Source organism: Hemitrygon akajei, chromosome 21 (genome assembly GCF_048418815.1).
Source record: "Hemitrygon akajei chromosome 21, sHemAka1.3, whole genome shotgun sequence".
NCBI classification, from domain to species: Eukaryota; Metazoa; Chordata; class Chondrichthyes; order Myliobatiformes; family Dasyatidae; genus Hemitrygon; species Hemitrygon akajei.
In genome coordinates this window covers 48487309-48512965 of record NC_133144.1, presented here as the reverse complement: position 1 = coordinate 48512965, position 25657 = coordinate 48487309, and the positions used below count along the sequence as shown (strand labels likewise).

General features: G+C 43.5%; 1 protein-coding gene across 1 annotated transcript in view; it reads right to left on the bottom strand.

Annotated features, from left to right (window-relative positions):
* Positions 1-25657, bottom strand: part of LOC140714275 (netrin receptor UNC5B-a-like) — a 314021-nt gene that overhangs the window by 58299 nt on the left and 230065 nt on the right. The window contains exons 4-6 of the mRNA XM_073025353.1: positions 17661-17764; positions 5967-6147; positions 2066-2233 (exon numbers count right to left, since the gene is read on the bottom strand). Of these exons, the coding sequence (XP_072881454.1) occupies positions 2066-2233; positions 5967-6147; positions 17661-17764 (453 nt within the window). The remainder of the gene's footprint in view (positions 1-2065; positions 2234-5966; positions 6148-17660; positions 17765-25657) is intronic.

Sequence of the window (25657 nt, the reverse complement as noted above, 5' to 3'; positions counted from 1 at the left end):
GACGAGCCCCCACTTGTTACGAAAACCCCGTAACCAGGTAACTTACCAGCAAAGATAGATGGATCAGCTGAGTCTGATGCTACTATTTTTAAACGTTTTATTCAAAAAGGGGCACAAACGTAAGGTTAATACAAACATTCAGATCATATACGTCATCAATACTCAATCTAAAACACCGGTGTATTAATAATTAATCAGAAATTCTAGGGGTAATACTGAGTCCAATTGAATATTAAAGTCACTTAGAAATCTGCAGTCTTTTCCGTTTGGGAACCGCTGGCATTTCATGTGTTGGAGAGAGAGAGGACTGGTGAGAGAAAGAACACTTGCCCGTTGTCTTTGCGAAACAATTCCCTGGAATCAGTTGTTAGCTAAAAGCGATTTTCCTTTGGCTTCAGCCACAGATTCCCGATCCGGAATCTGACGCACGTGGCTTCCTAAAAAAAAATGGCTTCCCGCTCCCACGGGAATCGGTATCATGCTTCCTTGGTGTCTCTTTGGTGCGTCTGAGGGTCCTCCCCTCAGACCCGCCTTTATACTTCTTCACGGGATCGCAGGTGTCAATCAAGTTGCAGGTAATGCGATCTCTCTCTCAACCAGCCCACTTTGCCCGAGGGCTTTTCAGGTGGTCTCCATGAGACAATAGTCAAAGTCACTTTTATTCTGCTTCTTGGAAGAACGTGGTCTTTCGCACGTCTCTCTCTCTTGGGTCAGTTGACCCCCCTTAACTAGAGTTCTTGCGATTTTCACAAAGGAGGGGGCCAACGGCATAACAATATAACCTCCTTACAGACAGTGTCAGGAATCGAACCTTCGGTCCTACTCATTGCTATGCTACCATGCTGCCCAATATTTTTTCAACATATCAAAATATCTTTTCAATGCTGTTGTTGTACTTGCCTCTGACAGCTCATTCCAGATATGTAGCACCCTAGCCTCTGCATGAAGAAGTTACCCCTCAGGTCCTTTTTAAATCTTTTCCCTCTCATCTTAAACCTCTGCCCTCTAGCTTTTGGATCCGTTTCCTTGGATACAAAAGTTGGTGCCATTCACCTTATATCGGTATCACCAGAACAGACTGGTGGGTCATTCTGTTCGTTGGATTTTGCTGTGTAGAATAAACTGTTATTTCTTGCAATGACGCATCAGAAGTAATAGGCTGTAAAACCATGTAATGAACTTGAAAAAGAGTTACACAAAACTATCTTGCACCACTGTATAATAATAGAATAGGCATTCATTAGTCTCAAGAGACCATGAAGGCCTGGGCAGGGTTGTATGGGAGACCAGCAGTTGCCCAAGCTGCAGGTCACTGATGTTGTCCAAGGGAAGGGCAAGAGCTGATACAGCTTGGCACTGGTATTGTTGCAGATCAATGTGTGGTTAAGTGCCGTGCTCAAGGACACAACACGTTGCCTTAGCTGAGGCTCGAACTAGTGACCTTCAGATCACTAGACCAATGCCTTAACCACTTGGCCACGTGCCAACACACTGCACTGTAATTCATTGCCATAAACACAAGAGATTCTGCAGCTGCTGGATATCTTGAAGAGCACACACAAAATGTTGGAGGAACTCAGCATTTATGGAAAGGAATAATGAAACAACGTTTTGGGCTGAGAATCTTCATCGGGACTGGAGAGGAAGGGGAAGAAGCCAGAATAAGAAGTAGAAGGGAGGGGACAGGAAAAAGTACGGGAAGTAGGTGACTGGTGAAACCAGGTGAGGAGGAGGTTGGTGGGTGGGGGACAGGGGTTAAAGTAAGGAGCTGGGAGGTGATAGGTGGAAGAGGTACAGGGCTGATTGAGAATGAATTTGACAGGAGAGGAGACAAAGTGAAGGAGGGACACCAGAGGGAGGTGATGGGCAAGTGAGAAGAGGAGAAGGGGTGAGCAGAGAGCCAGGATGGGGAATGGAAAAAGAGAGGAGGAGGGAAAGGGGATTTATATCTATTTTTAAAACCTATTCTATTCGATCAAGAGTAGAGCAGAATTGCAAATGAAGCTTAACTAGCTAATAATACCACTGAGATGGTCTCAAAACATTGCTGTTTCTTTCAACTCACCTGGGCACATGGTGGTGCATGCGATCTTTTGAAAGGTTTGCCCCTCGCAGAAGGCACCGCCGTTGAGTGGTGTCGGGTTGGTGCACGACCTTGTCCGTTTCTGCCAGCCTCGCCCGCAGCGATTGTTACACGAAGACCACTCTGTCCAAGTGGACCAGCCTCCATTTACTGTGGTGGGGGTTTGGCAGAAGTCAGCGGGAAGGGGAGGGGAAAAGACACAGAGAAGAAACATCCAGAAGCAGGTTATTGTGCAAAAAGAACGTCCATCTTCAGGAAAGCACAAATACTGCACACACAGTGGTTTGGCAGTAATGCACATTCCCGTAATAGGAATTGGTTATAACTTGACTGATGGATTATTTCTTTTTTTTAAATTTAGAGATACAGCATGATAACAGGGTTTTCCAGGCCAATGACCCTGCACCGCCAGTGTGGGCAATTAACAGAATAACCCGCATGAAACTCCTTACGGACAGCAGTGGGAATTGAACTCAGGTCACCGGCACTATAACAGTGTTATGGTAACTGCTACACGACCGTGCCATCAAGGAATACCAGAAGATAGTTTCAATCTATTGACTATTGGGTAATGGGCCAGGCATGCTTCTGTTGTGCCACCTTGTGACCAATTTTATTTCTTTATATATTTTGTGATATGACAAGGAATAGGCTCCTCCAGTCCTCCTTTGTGCAACCAACTGATTTAACCCTAACTGGATCACAGGACAATTTATAATGACCAATTAACCTACTAATCGCCATGCCTTTGGACTGGCGATGGCACCCAGGGGAGACCCACACATTCCAAAAGGAGGGCACACAAACTCCCGAAAGAGGGTGCCAGGATTGAACCCCCAACTACGACACCCCAAGCTGTAATGGCAGCGCACTAACCACTACACTACGGCGTTGCACGGAGCACTGCGGGTTACATTGGTTATAGCATGATTTCAGTTGGGAAGGCCTGTTTAAATCTGTGCTCTGCAGGCAACTAAAGCAGGTTCTGCTAGAATGCGACTTTTCAGACTGAGATTTTTTACGAATGCAATTAACACGCTACAGCAGAACTACTTGTACACACAATTGTGCCAGCTCTTTCTGGCAGTGAATGGAATGGATTTCTCTTCTCCATCTTGCATGTTAAAACTACTCAGGAACAAATGATCAATTAAGCCCGTCTCCTTGAAAGATCCAGATTCAGCTATTTCTGGCTTCTGTTGCAGATTTCCAACACATCCCAGATTCTACTTTTGCTCCAGAGGCCATTGATCCTGCTGGTAAAAGGATTAAGATGCTGCTATTCAGACCCTCAGTCTTGATCCATTATTTAATTATAATGTAGTTCATCCATAGCTTCCTCTTCCCACCTTGGTTTCATAACCTTTAATTATCATTGTCTAACAAGAATTGGTCAGGCTAGGTTTGGTTGCCCCCCCCCCCCCCCCATTGTCACTGAGTGGAGAGACAAGAAGAGGGTTAATAAATCAGCCAGGATGAAATGGTGGAGCAGACTTGATAGGCCTCAAGATCTAATTCTGCTCCTACGTCTTCTGGGTTCTAGGTTTCTACTTACCTTGTGTTGTGAAATGCTTCCTGACACTACCCAGGAGAGGGTGCAAGTCTTTAAAACAGCCTCTTGTGCTGATTCTCTCCTCTGCCAGAGGACATGTAAACATTCCAAAGTACTTGCTACAGGGAAAGAGTCAGTTTAACTGCTGTTCATACAGGGGTTTATGTTCCACACTACCCTCACTATCATATCTTTTGAATCTTCTCTCTCTCTCTCTCCCTCTCCCTCTCTCTCTCTCTCTCTCTCTCTCTCTCAAATACTTCCTCTTGAGTGGATCAATACCATTTGCTAAGTTGTCAACCCAGAAATATTTCCTATCCATCCTACAAAAAGTAGTATCTGCTTAAAAAGTCAAATCAAAGATGGTTTACTTTTGCAAGGGAAGGTAACAGTGAATTAAATGAGAGACGAGCGGATGGCTAGGGATGTACGCAGTATAGGTTTATTATTAACATCACTCCCTGTGATCAATTACCAATGACCCATCTGTTATTCTTCCTCAGACAATTAATCACACATCACTCTCGACATGCTCAGTATAACCACAAGGCAAACTTGGGATCATGGACGGTAGGAAATGTGCCTGGATCAATCAATCCAGCAATCTCATTAATATTGTATCAGATCCTATTGGCAACTCCTTTAAAAAATGGGCTGAGGCATCCATGGAATGATTCCACGTTATTTATTTACCGAGCTGTCAGCGGCACATTAATTCTCTCTTCTGCCATCCAGTGACACTGCATTTTTAAAAGATGCTGCGCGGTAGATGGTAACTTCTCTCCTGAATCCTGGAAAGGGTCAGGAGAGAGGAACAGGGCACATGACTGACCAACTTATCCAGCTGGGCTATAGATCAAGAATGAAGGATCAACTTTATTCGCTATATACACTTTCTGGCCACTTTATTTGTGCCTTCTATACCTAATAAAGTGGCCACTGAATGTACGTTCGTGGTCTTCTGCTGCTGTAGCTGATTCACTTCCAAGGTTCAACAAGCTGTGCATTCAGAGATGCTCTTCTGCACACCACCGTTGTAACGCGTGTTTATTTGAGTTACTGTCGCCTTCCTGTCAGCCTAAGTCAGTTTGGCCATTCCTCTCTGGTCTCCCTCATTAACAAGGCATTTTGGCCCACAGAACTGCCACTCACTGAATTTTTATTTTGTTTGTTTCTCGCACCATTCTCTGTAAACTCTGGAGACTGCTGTGCATGAAAATCCCAGGAGATCAGCAGTTTCTGAGATAGTCAAGTCACCCTGCCTGGCGCAAACAGTCATTCCATGGTCAAAGTTGCTTAGATCGCATTTCCTTCTCCATTCTGCTGTTAGGTGTGAGCAATAACTGAACCTCTCGACCATGTCCACATGGCCAAGGCACGTCATACATGCAAACATGATTGGCTGTTAAGCTATTTGTATTAATGAGCAGATGTACAGGTGTACCTAATGAAGTGGCCACTGAATGTGTATTTACATGTATTCAGAAATTGCTGTAGTGTGTTAGCGTTACACGCAATAAAAAAGCGGACACTATTCAACAACTATACCGAATAAAAATATATATAAAACTGAAGTAAGAAGTACAAATATTGATTAAAATGTGCAAAAAATACATATATGAGCATGTATTTACAATGTAAACAGCTTTATAGTAAGTGTTTTAAAGTGCAGTACAGTGACTGAGGTGATATTGAGTGACGGGGAGGGGGAGGTGCTGTAGTATCGTATTGAGAGCTGTGATTTGAACTGAAGTGTTGCCCAACAAGTCTGCTGGCCAAGGAAGAACTCTAAGTCGAACTCTCTCACCAAACCCCTGACTGTTCGGGACAGAGTGATTTGCTCGATTGCATGACAACAGGTTGGGAAGAGCTCTTCCCAAATCCTACTCCACTTCAGTCAATGCAGGCAGGTACAAACTGCACACAAGTACAGAGAAAATCAAATTGTCCATCTTGATCATGTTGCTATTTATCCTCTGCACCAACCTCTGTCACCCTCTTCCTTCATCGCAAGCTCCTAGAAACTGCTCAGTGTAAAATTACAGTAACAACATTTTAATGAAATGACTTAGTGCCCAATCTTAAGGGAGCACCACCACCTGTAGGTTCACCTCCAGGCTGCAGAATGTTCTGTCTCTGGGCTGAAATCTCGGAACTTCCTACCGCATAGTACTGCAGGGGTACCTTCAGCAAAGAAGGTGCAGTGATTGGACAAACTTCTGTTGTTTTCTCTGGAGCAGCAGTATAATTGGTGGTGTGGGCCCACACTGCTGTAACTCCAAATAAAGAAGAGGCAAAACATGGAGACAATTTTCAAACAGCAAGGCTTACCGTACACAACGACGGTGGCTGTGGTACTGCGGCGCTTGGCAACAATGTTTTTGGCTACACATGTGTAGTTTGCCGTGTCGGAAAGGCGAGCTTGTTTGATGATCAGGTTGTGGTCAACAGTGATGAGGAAGTTGGTGTCTTCAATCGGACTGATGACATCATCATTCTTCAGCCATTCCACCTGGGTGAGGATCAATAGACAGCACAAGTCAGTGGCAGTGCCCTTCAGAATCAACTTGACAACCATTCGAGTTCATAAGTCTAAACACAAGAGCTTCTGCAGATACTGGAAATCTTGAGCAATGCACTTTAAAAACTGGAGGAACTCAGCAAGTCAGGCTGAATCTATGAAGGGGAAAAAGTAGTTGAATTTTTTGGCTGAGTTGGATTTTTGGGCCCAAAATGTTGACTGTTGACTGCATAGAGTAGGAAATCCCATACCAGAGACCGTCATACACTCAAATGCTCCAATACAGCACTGATACACTGTCCTACTGGTACAGCCCCATTACAAAACACTAGGAAAAGGCCCCTATTAAGTCTCTCAAACATTGGTGGAAAATGCAGCTACCGTAACACCCAAGCTTCCAGCTGAATCACTGTTGATAAAAGAGAGAATCTGGCCATTACCACATTGCTGCTTGTAGGAGCCTGCTGTACTCAAAGTTGTTAGCACAACCTCAGAACAGAAGGATCCCCTTTAGAACAAAGATGAAGAGGAAGGTCTTTAGCTAGAGGGTGGCAAATATGTGGAAGTCATTTCCACAGATGTCTCTGGAGGCCAGGTCATTGAGTTTATTTAAAGCAGAGGTTGATAAGTTCTTCATTAGTAAGGCTGTCAAAGGTTCTGAGGAGAAGACAAGAGAATGGGGTTGAGAGGGATAATAAATCAGCCATGAATGAATGGCAGAGCCAAATAGATGGGTTGACTGGCCTCATTCTGTTCCAGTGGCATGGAATCCTCATGGGCTTACATGTATAATATTGTTGCAACTATGCTTTAAAAGTGGTTTATTTACTGAAAAGTGTATTGAGGTGATGTGAAAATTGCTACAGGGAATACGAATCTGAATTTTCAATGGTCCTGAAGGTATATGCAAAGTGCAGTGAGGAATGTTTAATCATAGTAATTGATGCAGCAAGCTTAACATATTCAACAATATGACATGGCTGGGTAATGTCTTGAAAGCTATTAGGCATCTAGAGAGAGTTTTACATAATATGTGCATGCTATCTAATTACAGGCGAAGAGAGCGAAGCAAGTGGGTGCCTTGAAGTGAGAATGCCTGCTACCTCCTGCTTTCTGAGAGAGGGGAGCAATTATGGTGCGTGGAGAGAAAAGGGTCTGATAAATTCATAGAAAAATAATCACATCACTGATTTGTGTAGGGCAGCAATTTATCTCTGGACGCTTGTACCAAGTGCACAGACGTAGAAGTGACATGTAATTTGCTTCCAAGATTTGCGTCCAAAAACATTATTACATCTGAATTTTGGACATCTTCTTCAAACGTCCTTCAGCATCAGGAATGATTTATTTCCTCTGTGGGTTGGTGGGGTTCTGAGGTGACTGATGAAGTCAATGTGGGATGGCCACGGGCCAGGAGGTGCCTGGTTGGGCAGGTGTGCAGGCCTCCCCAATGAATAGATCCCCAATTCTGAATCTCTCAGCAAACGAATCTTTTCTACTTTGGGCAATCATGGGCAAGAGGTTCCCAAGAATCAGTGGGATGTCATTATTTTTCAAGGAGGCTCTCTGCACATTCCTGAATATTTTCCTTAGTCTGTCCAGTCACCTCCTCTCAGGACAAAGCTTTGAATAGTGCGTCTGCTTTGTGTCTGGTGTTGGACATGCAGTAGAAGTAGGGGGGCAGAGGCCCTCAGTCTGCAAGATGTTGAGTGAAAGGTATAACCTCCCGTTTGCTTCAGTGAACCAATTGACATGTTGGCTGCTGAGCAAGCTACAATGCAAGCATCACCTGCACATAGGAGCTTCAGGTGACCTTGCTTCTGAAATATGGGCACTGCAGGTGGAACGGTTTCCTACTAGTTCTGAAGATTAGTTCTGTTCTTGTGAGGTTTGTTCAAGGTAAGGCACAGCATTGCGATGGGAAAGGTTGAGTCAAGAGTCAGAACAATGATACAGCCTGCTTTGATGCCAGTGTTCTCACTGGGAATGGCTGTGGACTCACTGGTAAATATCATGGGTCATATGTCATCATGAAGGAAACACGAGACAGAGGCGAAGTTCTGAGGGCAGTTAAATTTGAGGAGAGTGTTCCTTCATTCCACCTGGCTGAAGGAAGCAAAGATGTAACTGAAGTCAGAAAGGTGTGGTCCCTGTGTTTCGTTTGGAGATACTGCACAGTGAAGACTGTGTCCGCTTTATCTCCAGATGGGCAGAATCGACACTGGTGAGCAGTGGTTTGGGAGGAGGAGGTTAAGGAAGTCCCTAGTGATGAATATTCCTGCAGCAGACAGCAGGGTGACCCTGTTGTAATTACCAGCATCTGTTTTAGCCTATTCTTAATAATTCTTAAGTCACGAGTATGGCATCGCTAAGATTCCCTGGACAATGAGACTGTGAACTGTGACTGCATCTCTGAATGTTTGGATTGATGAAGGGATACTGTTTTTTATTTCTATCAACCTGACCCACAACACAACTGTTGCCACAAGAAGATCAATGTCAGTACTCTCAAGAGTCCCAACAAGGTACACTGTCCAGACTATGACTCACAGAGCCACAGTATATGGGCTGTCCTGAAGTTCAGCATAATCATCTGGACTTCTCTCTTGCAAAGAACCATGACGGGTTTGATTGCAAGGACCAGCAGATTGAGAGCTAACTGCAGTGCTGAAGTCCAGCAGAAGAGCTCTAACTAGGAACAGATGGTGGGCTGTCACGACCAGACTAAGTAACAGTTTCTTCCCCCAAGCTATCAGACTCCTCAATATGCAGAGCCTGGACTGACACCAACTTACTGCTCTCTACTGTGCCTATTGTCTTGTTTATGATTTATTATAATGCCTGCACTATTTTGTGTTCTTCACTCAGTCCTGGGTAGGTCTTTAGTCTAATGTAGTTTTTTTCTGTGTTGTTTTTACGTAGTTCAGTGTAGTTTTTGTACTGTTTCATGTGGCACCATGGTCCTGAAAAACATTGTCTTGTTTTTACTGTGTACTGTACCAGCAGTTATGGTCGAAATGACAATAAAAAGTGACTTGACTTGACTTGACAGTCTTTAGCATTGCAAAAAGAGCACCCGGGAACCAAATACCCTAGATCTCAGCCCACTAAGAAGCAAGAATGGAGTTGAGCTTATTAAGGAAAGATACACAGTCAACGCCCTCTGGAAAGAACACCACCCTACCCTAACTCCATCCTTGACTCTATCCCACTACCTGTTGTAGGTTGAGCACAATGCAAAGCGGCTGTTAATTACTCACACTCACTGCAAGCGGCAAGGATAAATTTCCACTGCATTTATTTGCTGAGCACTTATTTGTTATCTAATGTCAAGCACCATCCAAATCGATGCCGCGCCAAGCCAATATCTCGAGGTCGCCTTTCACCCAGATACCATTAAGAGGTAACAAATGGTAAGCCTCGCCTCACAGATTTATCTCAATTGCCCTTTGTTTCATCTTTACTCTTCCATTGACATTTATTTAATCGATAGAATTAAAGGTATCAGTTCTTTATCAAATGATGTTAGTCACTGCCTGCCTGGCCTTCAGCTACCAGAGACGCTCACTGGTGCATGCAATTTAATCTGTTCTGGGGAAAGGATCATCTAATCCAGGAATAGAGCCCAGTAAGCAAAATTTTATTTTCATTAGGTTCAATGCAGGTCTAATTAATTTGTTTCCATTCACGTAGTTACAAGTGTTCACTGATTAATTGTCCTGACTGAGGTGTTTTTAGTCCTTTAATCTTTCCTTGCTACATTGACTCTTATTAAAATGACTGACAGTGAAAATGGGAGCCATTCACCACGCGGCTTCACCAGTCCTCCTGGATGACACTGTGCTTTGACAGCTTGAGTCCAGGAACGGCCAGAAGGATGGCCTTGTAACTTGTACGAGAAATACTGAGCTGCAGTTTATACAATCGCTCAGTTAGAGATAGAATCTCAATCAATGCGTATCAGATCAGAACTAAGAATGACCTTTGAAGATGTATCAGGGGAATTTTTTTACTTTAAGTAAGTGCATCTTTCAAAAACCCGATTAAATCTGGTATTTGAAAGCTGTCTTTGTTCTTGGTGCTTTGGATCAAGGGTGCCACTGTAGCATAAAGGTTAGAGCGATGCTATTACAGCTTGTAGCATTCCTAGGCTTAGAGTTCAATTCCAGCAACCTCTGTAAGGAGTTTGTACGTCTTCCCTCTGAACTGTGGGGGGATTCCTCTGGGTGCTCCAGTTTCCTCCCACAGTCCAAAGACATACTGTCTGGTTGATTATTTGGTCGTTGTAAAATGATGAAATAGATGGGTTGCTAGGCGATGAGGCTTGTTGAGCCTGAAGGGTCCGTTCTGTGCTGCATCTCTGAATTAAAAATAAAGATCAACCTTATTCACATATACATTTATTTATATTAGGAATTTGCTGTGGTGTGTCAGCATGATGTAACAAAAAGCAACATTCAACAACTATAAAGAATGATATAAAAATAAAGTTAGAGGTTAAAGTACGGATATGTAATAAAATGTGCATAAATACACAAATACCAGTATGTATTTACAATGTAAACAGCATTATATAAAGTGGTTTAAAGTGCTTACAGTGCAGTGCAGTGATGGGGTACTAGATAGAGGGGGTTGGGAGGGGTTGTGGGGTGCTAACCAGAATGGTTGATCAGATTTAACTTCCTGGGGGAAGAACCTTTTAAGATGGTGTGGTTTTTGTTTTAATAGCCCTATAACACTTCCCAGAAGGGAGCTTTTGGAAAAGGCAGTTTCCCGAGTGGGTACTGTCCACAACGCCCTTCCCTTGGGCAACATTGGTGGCGTGGAGAGGAGAGACTTGCTGCTTGGGCAACTGCTGATCTTCCATAAAAAAAACCTTGCCCAGGCTTGCGCCCTGGAAACTTTCCAAGGTGCAAATCCGTGGTTTATCGAGACTAACGGAGGCCTACATACATACTGTCCACAATGACTTTTTCTGCCCACTTCTTTGTCCTGCAGTGGTGGTAGGCTGCAGTCAATGATCTTTGCTGCCAACCTGACAGTTCGCCATCATTTTTGTATATTATGAGAGGACGCTGCACCAAACCAGACAGTAATGGCTTATACGAGGAAATCTGCAGATGTTGGAAATTCAAGCAACACACACAAAATGCTGGTGGAACGCAGCAGGCCAGGCAGTGTCTATAGGGAGAAGCACTGTCGACGTTTCGGGCCGAGACACTGCATCAGGACTGACGAAGGGTCTCGGCCCGAAACGTCGACAGCGCTTCTCCCTATAGATGCTGCCTGGCCTGCTGCTTTCCACCAGCATTTTGTGAGTAATGGCCTATGTCATATGGGAGTAAATAATGAAAAAAATTGTATTTACATAGCATCTTTCACGTCCCTTCCATAGTTACCATCAGTGCAGACCCAACAATAGTTAAGAAGCTGGACTCCATCCAGGACAAAGCTGGTTGCCTGACTGGCATCCAGTGCATTTATTTACCCCTGCCACCAGTGCACTCCAGCTGTAGGGTGTACCGTACAGAATGCACTGTGGCAACTCTCTTTTGTTACTTAGACAGCACCTCCCAAACACGCAGCTTCAATTACCAAGAGGGATCGATAGAGGGAAGCACCACCACCTGTAGGTTCATCTCCAGGCTGCAGAGCGTTCTGTCACTGGGCTGAAATCTCGGAACTTCCTACCGCATAGTACCGCAGGGGTACCTTCAGCAGAAGAGGTGATTGGACAAACTTCTGTTGTTTTCTCTGGAGCAGCAGAGGGTGAGAGAAGATCTGATAGAGGCTTGTAACGATACGAAAGGCCTGGATTAAGAAGGCAGCCATTATCTTTTTCCCTGGGTTGAAATAGCTAATACTAGAGGGCATGCACTTAAGGTCAGAAGGGGCATCTGCAGAGATGAGGTGAGGGCCAATCTTTTTTTACATTGAAAGTGAGACGTGGTGCCTGGGGTGGCAGTAGGGATTTTTAGGGAATGTTCAGATAGGCAGCTGAGGTGTGAGATGGTTGTGCGTGATTTTGCTTCACTTTTAGCAGGCCAGAAAGAAGGGAGTGCTGCCGAGGTCGCTGGGTCATTGTTGTTACTCCTCGCACACAAAACGCTGGAGGAACTGAGCAGGTCAGGCAGCCTGTATGGAGGGAAATGAACAACTGGTGTTTTGGGTTAAAACCTGTCATCGGGACTGGAAAGGAAGGGGCAGAGGGAATTAGTTTAGTTAGCCAGTTGACTACTAATTTAATTGGTTTGGCACAACACTGTGGGCCAAAGGGACTGCTCCTGGCTGTACTCTTCCATGTTCAAGTTGAGGTTAAAGAAAGTGACCCAAGGAAAATTTGGGATGGGCAATAAATGGTGGACTTTGTAGAAATCCCTCACTTCGCTTTTATCATTTGCTTCACACCATTCCCTGTGGGAGTGAGTCCTACGTTCTCTACATTGAATAAAGAAATTTCTCTGCTCGATTTTGAACTTAGAACATTGTCTTGTACAGCACAGTTCAGGCCCTTCAGGCCTCGAAGCTGTACTGACCTTTTATCCTACTCAATGATCAATCCAACTCTTCCCTCCTACATAACTCATAACCCTCCTGCTTTCTTTTATTCATGTGCCTATCTAAAGAGTGTCTTAAAATGTCCCTAATATATCTGCACCAAATGAACCTACCACCATCCCGGAATGGATTCCTGGCACTAATCACTGTGTAGAAAAAAACTACCTTTGATATACCCCCTACATGTTCATCCACGTACCTTATAAAGATATTCTCTGGTATTAGCCAAGGTGCCCCTGGCTGTCCACTCTATGCCTCTCATAACCTTATATTTTATTAGTGTCAATCTTTTATTATACCTTTCCATTCTGAAAATTCCAACAAGGACCAACACATACCTATCTCATTCCTTCTTCTTCTTCAGCCCTTTACCTCTACCACCTTCTTACATCATTCCTCCTTCCCAACCCACCCGTCATCCCCTATCACTGATGTGCAGGGTTCAAAGGAGGTTCATCAAAACGATTCTGGGATTGAAAGGCTTATCATATGAGGTGTGTTTGATGGCTCTGAGTCTGTACTTGCTGGAATTTAGGGGAACGAGGGGCATCTCATTGAAAGCTATCCAATGTTGAAAGGCCTAGATAGAGAGGATGCTTCCTGTACTGGGGGAGTCTAGTTTCACAGGGCTCAACCTCATAATAGAGAGATGTTCATTTAGAATGGTGATGAGGAGGGTTATCTTTAGCCAAAGGGTGGTGAATCTGTGGAATTTGTTGCCAAAGGTGGCTATGGAGGCCAGGTCATTGAGTGTATTTAAGGTGGAGATTGACAGGTTCATGGTATTTCAGGGCATGAGAGGTTTCGGGGAGAAGGTAGAAGAATGGGGTCGAGAAGGCAATGGTTCAGCCATGATCAAATGGCAGAACAGACTCGATGGGCCGAATCTAATTCTGCCCCAATGTCATATAGTCTTATAATGTCACCTGGCTTCACCTGTCTCCTACCAGCCAGTTCTCTTTTCCCTCCCACACTTACTTATCCTGGCTTCTTCCGCTACCTTTCTCGCTCTGATGAAGGGTTTTGTCCCAAAATGTCTTCATGCGTGCTGCCTGACCTGCTGAGTTCCTCCAGCACTTTGTGTGTGAGGACCAACACCAATGACCCTGCGATTTTGGCTGCACTCCCTTCCTTCCTGGCTTCCTACAAGTGATGCGAAATCTCACACCTCAGCTCCTTGCACACATCAAAGGAGATCCCAGAGCATAGAACAGTACAGTCCCTTTGGCCCACGAAGATATGCTGATCCGCTAACCTATCCAAGATCAATCTAACTCATCCCTCCATTTTGCTTTCATTCAAATGCCTATCTAAGTGTCTTTTAAATGTCCCTCAGGTATCTGCCTCTACGAGCACCCCTGGAAGCATGTTCCACATACCCACCACTCTCTAAGTAAAAACATACCTCTGACATCCCACTTGTGCTTCCCACCAAGCACCTTAAAGTAACATCCCTTGTATTAGACATGACTGACCTGGGAAATTATCTCTACCTAAGCCTCTTGTCATTTTTATTTTATTTATTTTATTGAGATACAACACAAAACAGGTCCTTCCAGCCCTTCGAGCTGCACCACCCAGCAACCCCCGATTTAACTCTACCATAACCACGGGACAATTTACAGTGACCAATTAATCTTCTAACCGGTACGGTTTGGACTGTGGGAGGAAACCAGACCACCCGGAGGAAACCTACTGGGTCACAGGGGAAACGTACAAACTCCTTCCAGGCAGCGGCAGGAATTGAACCGGGGCCGCTGGTTCTGTAAAGCGTTGTGCTATCCACTATGCTACCGTACTATGATCATCTTGTACACCTCTATCAATTCACCTCTCATCCTCCTCCTCCTCTCCAAAGAAAAATGCCCTAGCTTGCTCAGCCTATCCTCGAACTATTTTTGATGGAAGGGTCAGCTTGTGTACATTATTAGCCATCGCATTAACATACTAGGATAGTCCCTTATAGGTACTGACATTGCAGTAACAACCTCATCAGGTCTGATGTGCATACATTTATCAGAGCACTAATGTATCTGCTGAGGCTAGCTAATTTGTCACGGTCGTCCACTAAATTAATCAGGAGACAGGCTGTTACCTCATTTCCCATTTCACACACCATTTGGCATCTTCGCATTCTGACAGCAGAATAATCTTGGCGTCACAGGATGCCAGAACAGATGATGGTTATTCAAAGCACCTTACGTTTGGATCCTTTTAACAATCACAAAGCCCAATGGTAATATTTACAGAGGACGACACAGAGGATTGGGACACAGTCAAGATGTCTAGCCACTGCTGGCGACTGCTTTTCAGTTTTAACACTATTGGTGTATGTGTGACATCTTAAGTGTAATAAATGTAAACTAGACACAAGGAAAGGGGGGGGGGCAGAAAATCGCCCTCCTTACACATTATAGCTCCAGATGCATTTTGAATCAATCTACAAAATTCAGTTTTGTTCGTTTCAATTCAGAATTAGAGGCAGGGGCCACAGTGGGGTGCTATTATTTTGTGTGTTTTAGCTTCAGTGACGGGTGACGGAGAAATTCTTACACCGCAGCCAAGAGTGGCTTGGAATGTGACACCTTGATAAGCCATTCATAAGTGTTCTGAAATATAGAACATAGCAACATACAGGCACTTCACTTCAATAAAGTTAATGGACAGGAGAGAGGGAGACGCAGGCCTCTAGCAGCTGGTACTAAACACTTCCTAAGGTTTTGGATCTGAACATCAGGTTGTGCTCAGATCCAAACACTTGACATTGAGTCGTGGAGACACACAGCTACGAAGCAGGCCTTTCGGCCATCAAGTGCATACTGACCATTAGACAGCCAATGACAACAATCCTACATTAATCCCATTATTTTTTATTTTCTCCACATTCTCATCAGTTTCCTCCAAACTATATCACCTACCTACACGCCGGTGGCCAATAACCTACTAACCCCAGACATCTGAAGGATATGAGATGAAAACAGAACACACTCCACCACACAAACACCAGGTGTCGAGAGGTGAGCATGTGCTACAACCACACCTGAACAAGTTTCAAAATATCACGCTTCTTGTTATGTACAGGCAGTCCCCGGGTTACGAACAAGATCCATTCCTAAGTCTGTCTTTAAGTCGGATTTGTACTTAAGTCGGAACAGGTACATCCGGTCTTATTTAGCGTCAGTTAGTCAATTGTTTGTCTTAGTATATAGTATATATTTTACCTTTCTATGTATTAGACCCCAGTGCCGATTCCCCGCCACCTCCATCTCCCAGTAACGTCTCCGCAATGTGACTCCCTCCAATCCAAGTACACAAGCCTAGCTTGTGAATCTCTTCCCGGTCCCGGTCAGTGAGGGCCCTTTGTGTTTCAGTACATCTCACACTCCTCTGACCTTCAGTCACCTCCATTTCCCGATGCACCGTTTCAACATCCAGGGTTACAGATCCGGGGGAGACTCGAGCAGCGTGGCCACGGGATGGGGGAGAAGGCCACTGAGCCTCAGGCACAGTCGGGTAGCCGACAGGAACTGTTTCCAGGGTTTTATCTAACTACAGCAAATGGACAACCAGTATCTCCAGGAGATTTATCCTCCAGGACGGAGAATGGGCTTGCCGATCAACACACACAAAATGCTACAGGCAGCATGTGTTCGCAGAGACGGACAGGCTTTATGGCAGTCTGTTCGTAAGTACAAATTGCCCGTAAGTCGGAGGTTCGTAACCCAGGGAATGCCTGTAATTATAACATTGTCAAAGGAAGGCTTAAAAATGTTGAATTCATTTCTGTCCCATGCCATGACCTCTCTTTTTTGGCAACCATCCCTGTGATGGTGGATATTGTAGCTGAAGGCAAGCATGGGTTTCTCCTTCTTATTTAAGTAACATCTCCAGTCTGAAGTCTGCATGATGCTCAGCAGTGGTGTGTGGAGTAAATGAGTCATGTGGAAGCCTTATACTTCCATCTTCTTTTGAAATGAACCATTGTTGTATAGAGCAAGAGAGACTGCAGATGCTGGAAATCTGCATGAAGGGTTCATTCCCCTCCTTAGATGCTGCCCGGCCTGCTGAGCTCCTCCAGCATTTTATGCGTGTTGAACCATTGTTATAACTTTTGTTGGCGCCTTTATAAAGTTCCGATAATCAGTGCCTGTTGTGCACAGCTTTGTTAGAATGCCCTGACCAAGGCATTTATTTATTCAAGCAACACACACAAAATGCTGGAGGAACTCAGCAGGCCAGGCAGCATCTATGGAAAAAAGTGCAGTCGATGTTTTGGTCCTGCCGAAGAGTCTCGGCCCAAAATGTCGACTGCACTTTTTTCCATAGATGCTGCCTGGCCTGCTGAGTTTCTCCAGCATTTTGTGTGTGTTGCTTGGATTTCTAGCATCTGCAGATCATCTCTTGTTTGTCACTATTTATTCAGAGTCGTTTACATAAATAGGTACTACAATCCATCCAAGTGCCCTCCCAGCCACCTCTATCTTACCCTGCAGCTATATACTACCTCTAACTCCCTCGCACATTTATCTTGCTTCCCCTTGCACGTGTCTCTCAACAACACCCTCTGAGATGAGTCCCACATTCTCTGTACTGGGTAAAGAAATTTCTCCCAATTTCCCAACTGGATTTATTAGCTTTATATTTTTGTTCTCCAATCTGAAATCTCCTATAAGTGGAAATAATACGAGCTCTGAACAATAATTTTTCATTACTTTTTTAAACTTTACAAGGCAATATTCCTTAGATTCACTTTATGAGATCAAGGAGATGTAGCTTTTACATTATTTCTCGATACACTATTCTTGAGGTTGTGCTTTTGTTTGTCTGTCTTCTTTCACAGTTTCTCCAAACTCTGACCAAAATTCCCCACAGTATTGTGTTGCTGAAGAAAGACTTGAGTAACCTGATTTCTAATATCTAATCCTTAGATATGCACTGTACCCTACCTCTGCCAGTGGAACCCCTTCTGGCGGGCGGCATTGAAGAAGAACCTCATTTTCCAGGGCCACATCTGTTCCCAGTGGCTCTTGCTCGAAGTTCTTCCTCAGATCTGTGGAGAACAAAACAAAGTCCAGTTGAAATTGTAAACTCGAGGGATTCTGCAGATGCTGGAAATCTAGAGCAACACACAGAAAATGCTGGAAGAACTCAGCAGGTCAGGCAGCACCTATGGAGGGGAATTATCAGCCGATGTTTCAGGTGGAATCCCTTCCTCAGGACAAGGTCTTGGCTCAAAATGTTGACTGTTTATTTCCCTCCATAGATGCTGCCTGACTTGCAAAGTTCCTCCAACATTTTGTGCAAGTTGAAATTGTGTTTTGGAGCTTCCTAGAAAATTATCAAACAGACCATAAGACGGAGCAGAATTAGACCAATCAGCCCATTGATTCTGCTCCACCATTCAATCATGGATGACATTTTTTTGTCTAATTCTTCCACATTCTTCCAGTAGCCTTTAATCCCCTTACAAATCAATCTCTCCCTTAAATACACCCAATCACATTGCCTCTATAGCCCTCCTTGGCAAAGCATTTCACAGATTTACAGTACCATCCTCTGCCTGAGGAAATTCTTCCTCATCCCAGTTCTTTTTTTAAAAACTTCTTTTTATTGAGTTTTCAGATAATTACAGAAAGAAGAAAAAAAGAATACCCTTCCCCCCTCCCCTTAGCCCCTCCTCCCTAACATCCCTGTGGAAAAAGAAAGAAAGAAAGAAAGAGTGCCTGGATATCGGAAGATCCCCACATGCTCCACGGAGTTCGTAATAACTTTAGTATATATATTTATTTCTTTCCCCAAATAACCAATTATTTTATCTTCAGAGCACCTATATATTTAATCCTGTTTTTTGTAAATAAGGGCGCCAAATTTTCAGAAATGTTTCATATTTATCTCTTAAATTATAAGTAATTTTTTCAAGTGGAATACAGCTGGAAATTTCATTCTTCCAACGATCTATACTTAAGTATGCATCCGATTTCCAAGTAACTGCAATATCCTTTTTGGCTACTGCCAGTGCAATTTTTATAAATTCTTTCTGATATTTACTCATATACTTATACTCATCCCAGTTCTAAAGGAACATCTCCCTCATCCATGGCTTTGCCCTCAGACCATAGACTTCCCTACAAATGAAAATATTCTCTTCATATCCAGTCCACCTAAGCCTTTCAGTACTCAGTAGGCTTCAAAAAGATCCCCAGTCATTCTTCTGGATTCCAACGATACAGGCCCAGAGTTATCAAATGCTCCTCACACATTAAACTTTTCATTCCCAGGATTATTCCTTTGAGTGTCCTCTGGACCCTCTCCAGGGACAGCACAACCTTTCTTAAATGTGGGGTCCATAATTGCTCATGATAACCCAAGTGCGATGTGAACAAGGTCACCCATTAGTTCTCTGTAACCCAATGACTATTGCACATAATTCTGTGCCAACAACATACAGCTCGGGGCATTGGAGTTCAAATCTGACGTTATCTGTACGGAGTCTGTACGTCCTCCCTTTGGAACACATGGATTTTCTCTGAGTGCCGGATCCGGTTCCCTCCCACAGTCCAATGATAGGTTATCTGATCATTGTAAATTTTCCCGTGATTAGTCTAGGGTTAAATCGGGGGTTGTTGGGGGTGTGGCTCAAAGGGCTGCAAGGGCCTATCCCACTGATCTCTAAATAAACAAATAAGCCAGACAATAGTCACATAGTCACCCAGACACATATTGAGCAGCACATCTGCTCAAAGGCACGGAGGGAGGCTAAGGTGCAAGTGACTTTTGAGGTTCACTACAAGAACCATTGATCATCTTGCAACCCTTGTCACTGATTATCCTGCTCAGCTAATCCCTTTCATCAACTTCCATTGTATTTATGATCTAGGAACATGGCTTGTGGCAGAGGCAGCTGCTGTCTTTAATCTACTGACGCTGAATACCTCTTACAACAAAGAAAGGAGGGAAAGGAGGAGGAAAGAGAAAGAAAATTAGAGTGAAAGACAACACTTGCATTTTTCATGACCTTGCCACACTCTACATTCAAGCAATGAATATCTTTTGAAACACAGTCATTGTTGTAATGTAGGAAATGCAGCAACTTCTATGTGTACACCAAGCTCCCATCGGACTTGCTGCTGGCACAGTGATATAGACGATCATTCTGACTGGTGCATAGCTTCACTTGCTGTTAGTTTCTGCAATGGCATTGAACTTACAATTAAGCTGGAAGGGACAGCTAAAATAAAGATTCTTTGAAAGTTTAGCATTGCATGTAAAAGGCTGAGAAGTTTCTCTGAGTAGGCAGGAGGAATGCAGTCTCTAACCCACACATTCAGACTTAACAAACAAAACCGGAAGGAAACCTACAAACAACTAAAAGGAAAATAAAATATATCAGAGGTTAATAATTGAGACCAGTTATAGGACAAATGGTTTTATGAGCTGACATGCCAAGAATAGGGTTGGTCTGTCACTGGCTTCAACTTTACTTTCTTGGCCAACCCCTATAATTCATTATGCCTGTGTAATCCCTTTAGGAAGACGAAGCCTGCACAGCTTCCTGTTACTATTGATGGTGAGGACATGGATGTGGTGAGGACCTACAAGTGCCTGGGGGTGCACCTGGATGACAGACTTGAGTGGAGCACTAACACAGAGGCTGTGTACAAGAAGGGCCAGAATCACCTCTATTTTCTGAGGACACTGAGGTCCTTTGGAGTATTCAGGCCTCTCCTTCACATGTTCTACCAGTCTGCTGGTGCCAGTACAATCTTCTATGTGGTGGTGTGCTGGGTCAATGGCATCAACACGGGTGACGCCAACAGCCTCAATAAACTGAAAGCCTGGCTCTGTTATTAGGAGTTAAACTAGACACACTGGAGGCTGTGGTAGAACAAAGGACCCTATGGAAAATCTTGGCAATTCTGAACAATGTTTCTTACCCTCTGCATGCCACCTTGGCTGAACAGAGGAGCACTTTTAGTAATACACTAAGACAACTGCGCTGCTCCAAAGAGCGCTATATGAGGTCATTCTTACCTTGGCCATTATGGGTCAACCTATAGCCGGGGAAGTGATGACCCCCTCCTGTTAGACTGCTTGAGGTAACTTATTTTTCTATTCTTTCTAATTTCTCTCCTAATATTTGTATATCTGTGCACTTGTAATGCTACTGTGACACTGTAATTACCTTTGGGATCAATATTCATCTATCTAATTCAAAAATCTCTCCTGGCCTTGAACAGATTTAAGTCTGTCAACCTCCAGAATTCCCTGGAATAGAAAATACATCTGAGAACATAATTCATCCTCATCTAATCTTAAACAGTAGGGAATACTCCCTCCAATGAAAATATCCTCACAATTCCTACCCTACAAATCCCTCTCAGAATCTTATACATTTCAAGCTTCATACAGTACAGGAAGTATCTGTTCATAACCTTCCCTCACAAGGTAACTCCTTCAAACTTTCAATCCGTTCTGTGGCAAGTGCCTGAGGCACCAGATGAGAACAGAATATGCTAGGTGTGGTCTCAGTTGGCGCAAGACCTTCAGCTTTTGTAATCCATCTTCCATGAAGCAAATCCCAACATTCCATTTGCCCTCCAGATTACTTGATGTACCTGCATGCTAACTTATGCACCTTGTCTCAGGACATCCAAATCTGTCTTCAAATAATAATTTACCTTTCTATTCTATCAAAGTAGATAATCCTACAATTCACCACATTATATTCTTCTGTCGAGTCTCTGCCTACCCACTTTAACTATCTGCATCACATTTTTGACAAAGTCCCGACAAAAGTCTTTGACCTGAAACGTCACCACTGTTCCTACTTCAATATTTACTGCCTGAGTTGCTGGGTGTCTGCATGCAGCATTTTTTTTTTGCATTTTATTTTAGATTTGCAGACTTCTTGTTTTCCCCAGAGCTTACTTCCCAACAACCCTTGCACTGGCAGGAAACTCAAATTTAATTTGTGCTTAAAAATTGGATCAATTACTGCACATTTTTAGATTCTAAGATAGATAATGGAAGGTCAATGGGCTGAAAGACCAGTTTTCATGCTGTGTAATTCTATGGTCTATTTACCTAGTCATTAATATAGATTGTAAATAACTCACGGACTCCAGCAATGACCCCTGTAACCTTCCCCCATTCTCCTAGTTACAACTTGCCAACCCAAAAACCCTGACTGATTTTTGTGGAGATAACCAACTTTCTCTGGTCAAATACTATCTTCAACCCTGAGTCATTGTGGAATACCCTGTTATGTCAAATGCTTTTTTTTTTCAAATCAAAAACACCACGTCCATCTACTCTACTGCTTACATTCTTAAAGAACATTAATATTTTTGAATATTATTATTTTTTCATGAAATCATATTAGTAATGACATACGTAGTTGGAATCACTAACTCTCTAGTATTTTCCAAATGAAGGGTGTTAGGATAATTATTATTTTCTCTCTCCCCCCTTTCTTCTATCTTAGTATTACACTCAGTGCCCACTTTATTCGGTGCACCTGTATGCCTGGCTGTTAATACAAATATAATATCTGCCAATTATGTGGCAGCAACTCAATGCATTAAAGCATGCTGACACAAACATGGTCAAGAGGTTTATTTGTTGTTCAGACCAAATGTCAGAATGGGAAAAAAATGTGATCTGAATGATTTTTTATTGTGGAATAATTATTGGTGCCAGATGGGGTGGTTTGAGTATCTCAGAAACTGTTGATCTCCTGAGATTTTCACACACAATAGTCTCTAGAGTTGATAGACAACGTTGCTAGAAACAAAAAAAAACATTCAGAGAGTGGCAGTTCTGTGAGTGAAAATGCTTTGTCAATGACAAGGTCTCAGTGGAATGGCCAGACTGGTTCAAGCTGGCAGGAAAGTGACAATAACTCACGTAACTAAGTGTTGCAACAGTAGTGTGCAGAAGAGCCTCTCTGAATTTACAGCAAGTCGATCTGTGAAATGCATGGGCTGCAGCTGCTTCAGTCCAAACATGGACTCAATGGCCACTGTATTAGGTACAGGGCTGTGTGCCGAACCCATTGTTGTACATTCTGCTCATAGACCGCCGAAGACCCGAGTAAACACATTGCCAAGTTCGCCAAAGGCACCGCGGTGGTGGGCTCATCGGCAACAACAATGGGGCAGCCTGCAGTGAAGGGGTGGAACAGCTCGAGGCCTGGGGCCAGGCAAATAACCTCTTCCTCAATGTCAGCAAGACAAAGCAAATGGTTATCGACTTCAGGAGAACTCGCACCGGTGGGCACAGCAGTGGAAACCGTGGACAGCTTCGAACTTCTGGGAGTGCACAACTCGCCCAACTCTCATAGACCCACAACACAGCCGACACAATCAGGAAAGCTCACCGACGCCTCCACTTTCTGAGCTCGACCTTGCTCATCTATACTCACATCCTTCTACAGATGTGTTGTAGTGAACACCCTAACAAGCTGCATCACCGCTTGGCCTGGAAACTGCAGCGTGACAGACTGAAAAGCTCTACAACAGGTAGTCCAAACTGGCATCAGCAAGCACGTATATACCAGAAAGATGGGGAACTGGGCCAGTAACATCATGAAGGATCCCACCCACCCTGCTCATTCATGGATTATGCGTCACACTTCCATCCGGCTACGTAGCATCCGCGCCAGGACCACCAGAATCAAAAGCAGTTACTCTCCCAAGCAGTGAGGCCAATCCACCCACAAACCCACCCCTCCACACCCCCAGGCACCACTACTTTATCATGTCCTGTCAATCACCTTATGTACAGGCCTAGAGTCACTTTATGGACATGCAATCAATCTACATATATAAGTGATCTTGTGTATCTAGATTTGTTGTGTTTTGTATTATTGCTCTTTATCTTATTGTGGTTTTTCTTGTGCTGTATCAGATCCGGTCTAACAATTATTTTGTTTTCCTTTACACTTGTGCACTGGAAATGACATTAAACAATCTGGAATCTTGAACCTACAAGAGGTACTTAATAAAGTGGCCATGGAGCATACATTGTGGTTTTCCTATCAGTTGGAAATTTCACATGATCTTGACTAGTGTGTCCATTATCTCCATTTATTTTACCTGCAGGTCATTAGAACCAGGAATCGCTCAGTGTTTAATGCCATTAGTTAGTCCAGTATTTGTTTTCGCAAAGTGGGATAATGACCTTTACAAATCCTGGGGGGATTGAATGGGACAAATGCAAAGCATTCTGCAGAAATGCTTTAACGGTGTGAATAGATTTGCAGAGAGGCTTGCGAAGAAGATGCAATCACCTAAAAGAAGAGTCTGCAAAAATTCTGAGTGAACTGCAGAAGAGGTAAAAAGCAGAAGAATCCAATTTCTTAAAGTATAAAATAGCAAACATTGCAAAAACATCAGAGAAAATGTGCTCTCTCCAAACATGGCATTATCAATGACTGTTACACTAAGATTTGGTAAACCTCTACAAGATAATCAATTTCAAGTCAGATAAATTCCCAAGGCCAAAGATATAGAGTTAATGTTTCAGTTTGATGACCTATTATCAGATGACTGAAGGTCAGTGACATGAAGTGTAACTCCTCTTTTCACAGATGCTGCCTGACCTGCAGAGTATTTTCTGTTTTAGTTCAGGTTTATAGCAGCCTCTGTATTTTACTTCTCAAGCCCTCCAAAGGAAGAACGTACTAATTCAAGGTAAGGGGATCAGTGGTAAACTAACAAAGGTTGATGTTGAACTCATTTTCAAAAAGGCTAATAAAACAGACACAGGAGTTAATGCTGAAAGGGAGGATCTCATTGAAACCTAGCGAATATTGAAAAGGTTAGATAGAGTGAATGTACAGACTATGTTTCCTATAGTGGGGGAGTCTAGCACCAGAGGGGACAGCCTCAGAATACAAGGATATCCCTTTAGAACAGAGATTAGGAGAATTTCTTTAGCCAGAGGGTGGTGAATCTGTGGAATTCATTAGCACAGACGGCTGTGGAGGCCAAGTCATTGCGTATATTTAAAGCAGAGGTTGATAGGTTCTTTATTAGTAAGGGTATTAGGGTGTTAAAAGTTAAAGGGGGGAAGGCAGGAGAATAGGTTGTGAGAGATAATAAATCAGCCATGATGGACTGGTGAGCAGAGATGATCAGCCGAGTGTCCTAATGCTGCTCTTGTGTCGTATGTTCTTATGAAAGCTTTGTTACTCTGTTGAACTCGCTAATAGGAACCACTTATATAGTGTTTGACATAATGCAGTTCACATTGCATAAAAGCACTTTCATTTATTTCCTAACCATCCCGACAGGAATTCGCAGACAACTGCTTTGCTTTACCTAGTACCAGCTTTGAGACAATGAAAGTCAGCAGGATGCATCATACTTAAATCCAATCTGTTGCTGTGCTAACTGCAGCAAATAGTGATTTATTCTACCCTTCCTTGTCTACCCCAGGGGTTCTGACTCCTCTTATAATACACCTTTGAGTTAAGATCAGCCAAGTTAAAAATTCACTTGAATAACACATTATACAAATGTACAATGCCAGTGTCACGGGTATTTTTCCCCAATGGTAGGGAGCCAAAATCCCTCAATAGAGGTGATGAACCCCAGAGTAAAAGAAAGCAGATATTTAGTAATTCTTTTCCCCACTTGTTTCATACTTAGCAAATCTAACTTCTGAGATTTTAGAGCAAACACGAGGAAATCTGCAGATGCTGGAAATTCAAACAACAACACACACAAAATGCTGGTGGAACACAGCAGGCCAGGCAGCGTCTATAAGGAGAAGCACTGTCGACGTTCGGGCCGAGACCCCTCATCAGGACTGGATAGGTATATGGGGCTTAGAAAAATAGAGGGCTATGCGCTGGGGAAACTCTAGGCAGTTTCTAGAGTAGGTTACGTGGACGGCACAACATTGTGGGCTGAAGGGCTGTAGATTACTATGTTCTATG